This window comes from Olea europaea, chromosome 17, assembly GCF_002742605.1.
Source record: "Olea europaea var. sylvestris chromosome 17, O_europaea_v1, whole genome shotgun sequence".
Taxonomy (NCBI): domain Eukaryota; kingdom Viridiplantae; phylum Streptophyta; class Magnoliopsida; order Lamiales; family Oleaceae; genus Olea; species Olea europaea.
Window position 1 is genome coordinate 9,386,373 of NC_036253.1, and position 10,545 is coordinate 9,396,917.

General features: G+C 37.4%; 2 protein-coding genes across 3 annotated transcripts; one reads left to right on the top strand and one right to left on the bottom strand.

Moving 5' to 3' along the window:
- The first annotated feature begins 2,833 nt into the window (after positions 1 to 2,833).
- LOC111365606 (putative receptor protein kinase ZmPK1) lies at positions 2,834 to 4,442 on the top strand. Its single transcript, XM_022986148.1, has one exon. The coding sequence runs from the start codon at positions 3,483 to 3,485 to the stop codon at positions 4,440 to 4,442; it is 960 nt and encodes a 319-aa protein (XP_022841916.1). The 5' UTR covers positions 2,834 to 3,482.
- Positions 4,443 to 5,843: 1,401 nt separating this feature from the next.
- Positions 5,844 to 10,545, bottom strand: LOC111366235 (mitochondrial substrate carrier family protein B-like). Of its 2 annotated transcripts, none has more exons than XM_022986947.1 (7): positions 10,186 to 10,545; positions 9,447 to 9,623; positions 9,191 to 9,340; positions 8,632 to 8,733; positions 8,472 to 8,542; positions 8,308 to 8,375; positions 5,844 to 6,453 (listed from the first exon to the last, which is right to left on the bottom strand). In XM_022986947.1, exons 1-7 carry the CDS (start codon positions 10,402 to 10,404, stop codon positions 6,212 to 6,214), a joined length of 1,029 nt encoding a protein of 342 aa, XP_022842715.1. In that variant the 5' UTR covers positions 10,405 to 10,545; the 3' UTR covers positions 5,844 to 6,211. The 2 variants fall into 2 exon arrangements, with proteins under 2 accessions (XP_022842715.1, XP_022842716.1); XM_022986948.1 differs by lacking the exon at positions 10,186 to 10,545 and adding an exon at positions 10,080 to 10,165.

A 10,545-nucleotide genomic window follows, 5' to 3' on the forward strand; every position in this document is an offset into this window, starting at 1 on the left:
AGTGGCAAACAATATGCGCTTCACTGATGGCCAGAGTTGTTCAAAAAGGGGGTGAACGGCACAGCTAGGATTGAAGGGGGCTAACGAAAAGTTACTCGTCAAAAGAATATTGCGAGTATCTATAGCTTGTACCTCTGCCTTATTAATGGTGTGAAAGTGGTCTATCAAATTTTTTGAATAACAAGGGAGAATAGGCCAAGTTTGGCCAAAACCAAATTGGAGAGCAAAAAATTGGGGAGCATATATTTCAACCCCAGCTTTGGCATTGGTTTCAGTTAAAATATCGTGAAACAACTCCCTCCCAGTCAAAAACGGAACCCAAACAAGCAGAGAGGCGCTCGCACTGTCCAAGGTAGATGGAGGTTGCACATAATCTGGAGTTAAATGGGCAGGAAAGGGAAAGAAGAAAGGAATTGAATTTAAAGTATGAAAAAATGAAAAAAGTCCCTTTTAGACATATTTACAAGGCTCAATGGGTCAATGGCTAGCCCATAGCAGCTGGCAGAATGAAGGGACATGGATAGAGCACCAAGTGATGGAAAATAGGCTCTCAACCACAGTTGAGTGAACCAAAGAGGCCTACTGCCAGTGGGAGATGCACCATTCTTCAATTGAAATTGAAGAGAAGCCATGCCTCTATAGAGGGCAGCCAAAAAGAAAGAACACAAATTCGAAGGCCTACCACGCGCGAATTCGTGCGCTATGGGTAAATAGCTCATAGAAGGCTTTATACTGAGCACACACAGAATATATTTACAAAGCCAAATCTGAAGAAAGGCCACACACTCAGCGTGGGAAGGCTCAGCGTTTGAGTGATTATAACAGCCTTGCAGGCTTGAATAGGACTCGGTGAGTTTTTTGTCAAATTTTGGGGCAACGCTGGAAATTAAAATACCAGGGAAAATGGTATCGCCCAAAGGTGGAAGATTTATCAAGGTCCCAACATCCCTTAAAGTAATGGACATGAGACCAAGAGGGAAAATAAAAGTATTATATTCAAAAGACCAAAAACTTAAAACAATAGGAAAAAGTGCTGGGTCAAAAATTGGGGGTTCAAGAAAGATTTCTAATAAATCAGAAATCCTAGCATGATCAAAAAGTGCCTTGGTAGGACTATGGCCCACAAGACGAGCATGCCATTTACGGAAAACGACATCAAATTTAGGCCAAGTGCGAATACCTTTTTCATAAATCGGTCTCAGCGGTAAAGAGTTCAGGAATAGAGGGCCTTGAGTACAAGGGAACAGTTGGCCCACTGCCACTTGTTCGACGGCTTCAGCGTTGTTAAATGAAGGACCCAGATAGAACTCATTAAGTTCAGCATTGGCTGGTGCAAGAAAGTTCGGGTTTACATATGGCCGAGTGAGGATTTTCTGGAAATCTTCGAAGCTAAAAGAGTCGTCAGATTGGGTTTGTGGAGCAGCCATTGAGGACGAAATACAGTTTTGTTAAAGTTTACTTGAGAAACGTAGCAGAGAAGCAAGAAGATGAACAGTGGTATGGCGAGAAAGAAGCGCGAAATAATGAGGCATGATTTAGTGGTACAACGAAATGGCGTGTCTTTGGGATTTATAAGGGTTTGTAGCGTCGCACTTTTTCAGGCTATGGAAGGAAATAATGATTGAAATTCTTGAGAATTTCAAATGTTGTTGGGAAACACAAAGTAAATATGGCAAAGATTAATAATTAGTATTAATTCTGCCATATTGGGGGGTAATTGTTGACACGCTAAAAGTACGACCCAAATCGAATAGCCAAGGAATGAAGCCCAACTGGACAATTCAGGATAAAGGCCTAGATAGGGTTATTAATGAATGCAGTGGAAGCCCACGAATACGGTAACATCATCGCCCAAGCCTGTAAGACGCCCAAGATCTGAGCAAATGAAGTGTTTTATAGTCGTCCAGAGCTATAACCCTGTTCTCGCCCAAACCTTTGAATCGCCCAGGATCTTAGCAAACATAAGATATTATGGTTATCCAGAAGTGCAGTTATTGAAGCAGTTATTGAGTAACCTTATCACGTTTCACGATTCAAGGAGTTCAGTTAAAGACGGTTGAACGACAAAGAGTAGTGGCAGCAATTAGAGACGGCAGTTCCACGACAAGTTGGCCACCATAAAGAAAGTGGATAGTTATAAACAATCAAACAGTTTCTAAGCGGTTGATCACGAAGAAATCATCAAGGGAATATAAAAGGAAGAGAAGATATCGAGCAAAAAGAGACCGGAAAAAAACTCTCAAACAGAGAATATGTAATTTCAATTTCTTAATTTAAACTTAAACATTTCTTTTTAGTACTCGTGTGCTTGCGCTCCTTGGAGGCATTCTGTTTAGTTCCAATTGTAAAGTCATCGCCAATAAAACACCCATTTTTGTGATTTTGTCTCAAGAGATTTGTTCCTTACACAATCGTCTGATCCATTTTTTAATTGTTAGAGACTATCCGCGCGAAACATAAATAAATAAAGAAACAAGACAGTCGACCTTTTCCATACCTGTAAACGGAGTACGTGTAATGTGGAAATTATTGTTTAAATGGACTTGAATATTCAAAATAATTTCATTTCCGCAAAAGAATTTTAGCCCCTATTTGTTGCCCTTTTTACACTTTTATTCTAGAAAAATTTGCCCGTTACTAGTCATTTCCACTGACAAAGCACTGACTAGAGGCTGTACATATACAGCTTTGTAAAGACCAATCCTTTATTACCCTTTATAGTGAGCCAAAATTACGATAGGTGATAAAGTCAAAAAGGGTGGGTCGTTGAAGGCAAATGAGGTATTTCAGGAAAGATAAAAATTGTACTAGTCAAAAATATATGTCATCATGCAGGACCCACATTGGTAGAAAGAATGCATTTTTCCGGATGAAAATGGGTTTAACGTAGTGGAGCAAGACCCGGAAGTATTTAAAATCAATTTCCATAGAATTTAATATTGAATCGAGTTCCATATGGATATATAATGATCAACATGCAAGGCTTTGCACTTGGGCAATACTAAAACCAAAACAGTTTTCTTTCCAAAATGAGAATCCAAAATCTTCATTCTTTTTACCTCCTCTTTTTACCTGTATTCTTCTTCTCCTTCAATTCTGCAACTTCAGAATCTCATCTTCAGTTGAGAAGGGGTGATTTTTTATTTGTTGAGGACGATCAAAATTTCCTCACCTCCCCAGATAACTCATTTACTTGTGGGTTTCTTAACTTGAAAATTCTAATGCCTACTGGTTTGCAATTTGGTTCACAAATTCTAAAGAAAAAACCGTCGTCTGGACCGCAAATCGGGACAGGCCGGTTAACGGCCGCGGCTCGAAAGTACACTTCAGGGGAGAAGGAACCGTGATCTTAACAGACGTTGATGACACCGTTGTATGGCAGACAAATACCACCACAACTGATGTTGCAATAGCTAAGGTTCTGAATTCAGGCAACCTCGTATTGGAGAATCCACAAGGTGATATTCTCTGGCAAAGTTTTGATGTTCCTACAGATACTCTTTTGGCAAAGTTTTGATGTTCCTACAGATACTCTTTTACCTTTTCAAACACTTACTAAGAATAAAAGATTGACTTCTACATTGAGAAAAGGGAGTTATGGATCGGGTTACTTTAATTTGAATTTTGGAAGTGATAATGTTTTGAGATTGATATTGGATACACCCGATACATCAAGCAATTATTGGCCTAATCCTGATTTTGATGTTTATAGAAATGGAAGAACAAATTATAATAGTAGTAGAGTGGCATTTTTGGATGATATGGGCAGGTTTCTGTCAAGCGATCAATTGCAAATCAATGCTTCGGATATGGGATATGGAATTAAAAGACGGATGACAATAGATTATGATGGGAATCTTAGGATTTATAGCTTGATCAACTCGACGGGTTTGTGGGAAATAACGTGGCAAGCTCTTGGACAACCTTGTAGCGTACGAGGTGTGTGTGGAAGAAACGCGGTGTGTGTTTATGCACCGGATCCTCGGTGTGCTTGTCCTCCTGGGTTCGAGGTGAATGATCTGAGTGACTGGAATGCTGGTTGCAAGGCAACGTTCAACGAGACTCTTTTACGTTCTCGACAAGTGAAATTCGTGGAGATACCTCATGTGGATTTCTATGGTTTTGATCTCAATGCGACTTCTCCATTGACATTGGAATCTTGCAGGGAGATGTGTGCGAGTGATTTTCGTTGCCTTGCGTTTAGCTACCGGATTTTGGGACAAGGATTCTGCTATGTAAAAAGTGCACACCTTAATGGCTATGAAACTCCAGAATTCCCTGCAAGTATATACATTAAAGTTCCAAACAGTTTGCAACCACCGAATCCTTCAATTCTGTATGAATCCAGAAGAATGTGTGGATCTGCAGAAGCAGAACAAATCATAGGATCTCCTTCTATGTATGACTTCGTCCCGAAAAGAGTGAAATGGATTTATATCTAAAATAGGCCTTTCATGTGTACAAGAAGATAGAAACAAGCGCCCAACAATGGCTTCTGTTGTACAAACTCTACTGGAATGTGAAGATGATACAGAAGTCCAGATCTCAGACAACTTGTAATTGCATAATTTGAGCTGTAAATTAAACATCTTTTTTATTTTTTATTTTTTTGGTTCTTGTCATTGAAATTGTAGTTAGAACTTTCTCGTAATGTGAACTCAGAATTGGACTCAATTTTTTCCTGCTATTTAGTTGAATAGGTTATTAAATTCTGCTAGGGAACGAACACACAAATTACAGCATCAGAGTAAATAAATTTCTTTTCTTGTCCAGGTGTAATTAAAGAGAAATAATGTGAACCCAGAATAGGACTCACGATCTTCTGCCTTTGGGTTGAACAGATCTATCAAATTCTTGCAGCAGACAAATAGAAGCTTCGCCAGAAACCGTCAATTAACAGATAAAAGATAAATAGCATGATCAGATTGCAAAAATAGCCTCCTTTACAGACTATTGTGTAATTTTGGTCAGCAGAGCCTTTTCTGAAGAGAATATTTAATATAAATGGACTCCATTTTCCTGTATGAAACTGATGGCATTGTTTGTCACCATACTGAAATAGAATAGAAGATCCAAATCTTCCATGGAATTTCCAAATCTCGCTACTCTTTGGACCACTTTTAAACTTCTGGTTATTTAATTGGTTAAACATTACCCATCATATCAAGGATTTCTTTTGTAACATAAATATCACCAGGCTTTGAGTTTTCAAACTTTTCCCGTTTAAAATTATATTCAATTTTTGTGGAGCATTGGCAAGAAAATATCGTTGTATAGAGAAATCAAGAAAATCTGGAAAAGTCAGGTACTTGTTACAATTTAGTTTATCATACTCGAGAATGACATGCCATTTTATGACAGAGCCGAGTTGACGTGATAATAATAAGCACAAAAGGCAAAGGTAGCAAAAAGGTTATGAGCCTATTACTTGATGTCAAATAGATTACTACTGATAGATAATATTATTTTGTTGTTATTTGATGCATTATATCAGATTACGCCTTGAACGCAGGATTTGCGCGGCTATTCTTGCTTCAAATATCATTTTGTATAACAGGAAATGGTTAATTCAAGATTTCTCAAACAATTTAAATTTTCAAGGTCCTTCGTGTAATTGTGTAAAAATTTTGTTAATCTTGAAACTTATCTTTTTCAACACAATTCCAATACATGCCTGCTAAACCTAGCTAAATTTTATCAACTTTTAAACTCATTAAATTTTAATTTTAACCAAATTTTTAATAGAAATATATATATCCTACATTAAGTTTTATAATTTTTCTTCATTCGCCATGCTGGATTATTAACATCATACCATCTCGTAAAAAATGACATAGAAATAGTACAGTGATTTCTCTATAATTCAAAGAATAAAATCAGTTGAGGCACAATTTGAATAGGCAACAAAATTTGATAAGGTTACAATGATCGATATATAAAAATGACCCTAGAACAATAAAAATAATGAAAACATATTCTGAATGATAAAACCTGACGCAAGACACTCTACTACCAAGTAGCCTATACATCGAAAAATTGTTATTGGTAGCAACCATATAATTTTCCTCCACAGAATTTTTTCCGAGTAAACAAGGAAACTTACAAACTAATTCTAACTCCCATGTATTTTAACCAAAACTGATCCTTACAGCATCCATAGTGACACGAGTTGCAAACTGCATGGAGGAAGATCCTTGGCCAGAAGCAAAGATTAAGAACTAAAAGGCCGTTGTGACAGTAGTTTCTTCAGCGTTTCATATGTCATGAAGACAATCCCCACACTTGGAACAACCTTGTAGTATTCAGGAATAATTCCTCTGTACAAACCACGCAAGCCTTCAGCACGGATAATGGACCTAAATGTCCCGAACAACCCAGTATTATACACTCGGGCCCTACCAGCAGCCCCTTCCAATTGCATTCTTCGCCTCACAAGATCCAAAGGGAATGTTGCTGAATTGCATTAAGCATAAACAAACAAGAATGAGAAATCATATATGGAACAAAAGAAGCGAGGAAAAGGTTCTTCATTATGAAATGCCAAAGCAAAAGCAGAAATCACAGTATTGTAAGAGAAGGGTCAGCTCGTACAAGCAGGGAAAAGATTGGCTTCATGCCTGTTCTATTCACAAGAATGCCATGCTGCTATTCTCCCAACTCCACAATAACATTTTTGTCATAGAACGCTTCCTAGTGGGATGACTAATTATATTGGATCACAATTTACAGCCACGTTTTATTAACACTCTCCTTTTAGCATGTAAAAATCTGACCAAAGTTATACAGGCAAATTCGGTTCCAAATTCAACGTCAACCAGAATCCAAGTATTCTTAAGACTCCCTAATTGTAAACAGTAATTTCAGGCACAAGATCAGAATCATGTTAAACTAAACTTAGCCATTGTTTGAGCTCCATTTGATCAAAAACTCATTTTTAACCACATTCTTCAATAAATTAATTTTACACAGAAATCGAAAACTATTTTTTTTTTCTTTTGGGTTTTAAAAAAACACATTCTCCAAAAAAAAAAAAAAAAAAAACACTATTCTAAAATACATTTCCCCCAAAATGGGGCTCAGTCAAGGGCTATTTAAACCAATAAGAGGTTACATTGAACTCTAAAATCCAAATCAGGAAAGAGTGCCATTGTCCACAACATTCTTAATAGGGTGAACATGTAATTACAAGAACTCTAGATATAAGATATATTATAAAATAGGAAAAATTGCAAACAAAGTCCCTGACCTTTCAATGTAGTTGCACAAGTGGTCTTTATCAATGATTTCTGTCCAATTTTAGTTAAAAGGCCAATTCTACCCTAATTTTCATTAAAGGATAAAACAAAACAAACAAAAAAGGTTTTCCTCTCTCAAATAAAAAACACAAAAACACAAAAACAAAACTACAATTCAAATATGACAGGAAGAGGGACTGGGTCCAAAATGGGGGAAGTGCCCGGAATGCCAAAGCTAGGAGGGGTTGGGTTTTGGAGGTAGAGGTGGGGGATGGGAAACTGGGATATCAAGAAGCCAAAATTAGGGGGGGAGATGAGAACAACAATGGTGATACGCTGAAGAGAGTGGCAGGACCAGTTTATTGCAGTGGGGAGGGTGCGTAGTTATCAAAATCACGATCCTGAACGTAGGATTGCATGATTCTATGATCCTAAAAAAGGCAAAACGATCCAGATCCTACATGGAATTGCAATTCACTATGATTGCTACAATTTAGTGCAATATCTGAAAATGAACAATTAGCTAGTTGTTTCTACGTTCTTTCTTATGATAATGAATGGATAATAGAAGTGAGGATGCAGTTTGTCCACAACCAAGCAAGTGGTTGGATGTTCTTGATAGATCTGCACGAAGAGACGCTCAGAAAGACCTTTTTTAGAATCGTGTTTGAAATGTTATTTTGACAAAAACCCTTGTACACCTTTTCATTTTTTATTATTTGTTTTTAGGTAGTTACTGATTATAGACTTACAATTGTTAATTTGTTCTTAGTACTTTTATATTCATCATTTTTTAATATTTCAAATCACTATCCAGTAGGATCTTACATTTTTTGATCCAATCCGCAAGAACCCTCCACCAATCCGATCCAATTTACGATCCAAACCACCTTCAGAGGGTGGGTGGATGGATGAGGTTCTTTTCTCTTCCTTTTACTTTCATCTTTTATTTTTCTTTCTATTTCCACTTTTATTTTAAAATGAGGAAAGTTGCTACAAGCACCGAAGATTGGGTACCAGCTCTGCTATTTTGCGTAAAAAATACACATTTCAGATATTACAGCACACTCACCTGTTGACGATGCAATGCCAGAAAGACTTCCACAAGCAAGACTGACAGCAACCACAGAATCATTGGGCCTGGTAGTGATCAAATTGTCATTCTCAAGAATAACAAGGATTAGGAATTAAACTGGAATATTAAATTCATTATACAACATACAACTATGTTCTCACCTTTGAGAATTCCAATAGGATCTCAGACTCTCGTAAACAGAAAAGCTTATTGCTATACTGGGTCCAACACCCTGCAACCACGAAATATCAAACATTGAAAAGAAAAAGAAAAAGAAAACTATAAATGCGAAGAAGTAAAGCAAGAGATGAAGATATATACCAATAATGTAGCTCCGAGCCCTTTGTACAAGCCAAGGAAACCTTCATCTCTGCATATAGTATGAAGCGCATGCCAAATGCCCCGGTAGTATATTGCATTCCTCTAAAAAGTTTGCAAACTAACTAAGTGCAGCCTTAACATTAAAATAAAACTTAAAAAAATAAATAACAATGACATGGATAACTGATGAGTATGGAGACAATGAAGATACGGTGTAGCTAGCAACCTGTTTTCGATTGAAATTTTATATGCGTGTTATCTTCACTCATTGTCCTGCCATCTATATACAGTTCTTTTCTTTTAGGTAGGGCGGGGGTTTTTTAGTCTGAGTGTGTGTCTACACATCTGTTGGATGTAGCAGAATGGGTGGCAGCAGGGGAGAGGGAGTGGATTGATTGAATTAGTGCAAATGTGCAAAAAGAATTCAACACAGACCTGACCTTGTAAATCAATTTACAGGGACCGAGAAAAATCCCACCTCTAAATTAAAAAATACGACGACAATGATAAAGCTTGAATATAAAATGTTTACAACATATCCATGGTATGATTAATGTACCTGTGCAGCAAGCCGTGTTCTGACGAGATCCAGTGGATATGTTGCAGAAGCAGCTGTCATTCCAGCCAAACCACCACCAACAAAATGCACAAAAACATTTACACTTGCATTTTCCCCATGAGCATCAAGGCCTGGAATAGATTTTAAAATCTGCAAATGATTTTAGAATCAGTATTAAGGAACTATGCAACCTGCAAGGCAGCATAATATACATGTTTAATGGCATTAAAACTGTAATCCTAATCTTACAACTCACGTTCTTGTAACGTTCATAAGCATAGAAGCTGATCGAAGAATACGGAAGCCTGTGAGCAATCGTAACCAAATTCCCTTTCCAGAAGGCTCTAAAACCTTCCTCATTGACAATTCGTACAGCTTCGCGCCATATGCTAGGCTTGCTCAATATTGAAACATCAGAATGCATACCTTGAACCTAAAAGCAGAGCGGTGACGTATTTTGAAATTAATAAAACCAAAAATTATATAATAGGGAGAGATAAAAGACCAACTGGCTAATATTTAGTAATTGATGCTACAATGTGATAAAGGGTAGCAAGTACAAAGAACCTGTTACTGGGGTGGCAAATGACTAAAATTCAAATATTAACATCATAATGAAAATTATCAGCTGTTATAATCCCCAACATGAAAACCAGTTATGACACCCAAATCTGTATTCAATTTTTGTTGTACCTAATAATATTACAAGAAACTCAAACTGGAAGCTTCAAAACACTACTCTGTCAGAATATGTTTGCACAAATACAAATCAATTCCTTCAAACCATTATAAGATTCGTAGGGAGCTCCTTTTCCTTTTTTTGGTTCATATCATACTTGTAATTAGAATACTCACCCACAAAAACCTCAAAGAAATAGTAAACAATCACCTTCTAAAGACTTCAAATCATAACCTTAAGAATGCCATCCTGATCAAATATCCATATAATTAGCACCTTAAGGAGATAAGAAAAAAGAAAGGAAAAACCACAATACCTGAAAGAGAATGGTTAGGCGAGCTAAAGGAGCTGTGCAGGTCTTACTGAAAGCTCCGGCGACGCCACCGGCGACGAGTTGAGGAATAGTTCCAATCTGCGACACAGGCTGCTGCTGCTGTCGTCGCGGCCGAGAAGGTTGATGGTGTACAAACTTCCTGGCAGATGTACCACCGTCCACAACCCCTCCATGTGCTGACATCCCAACTCTAGCTTCCATTTATCGAATTTACCCAAAAAAATCCACCGGTGAAACCAAATTATTGATTCAGGGAGCGTGTGAATGGAAATAAAGTAAAGTTTTCATCTTTCCTTTTTGATTTCTTTGCGGGGTTGTTGAAAATAAATCAATAGAAAACCC

Bases quoted from the DNA above. Each gene is read 5' to 3' on its own strand.
- LOC111365606 (XM_022986148.1), top strand. From the start codon at position 3,483: ATGTTCCTACAGATACTCTTTTGGCAAAGTTTTGATGTTCCTACAGAT.
- LOC111366235 (XM_022986947.1), bottom strand. From the start codon at position 10,404: ATGGAAGCTAGAGTTGGGATGTCAGCACATGGAGGGGTTGTGGACGGT. The intron at 9,341-9,446 runs GTGAGTTGTAAG...AATCATTTGCAG, and splicing joins CTTATGAACGTTACAAGAAC to ATTTTAAAATCTATTCCAGG. The intron at 8,543-8,631 runs GTATATATCTTC...TCGTGGTTGCAG, and splicing joins GGCTCGGAGCTACATTATTG to GGTGTTGGACCCAGTATAGC.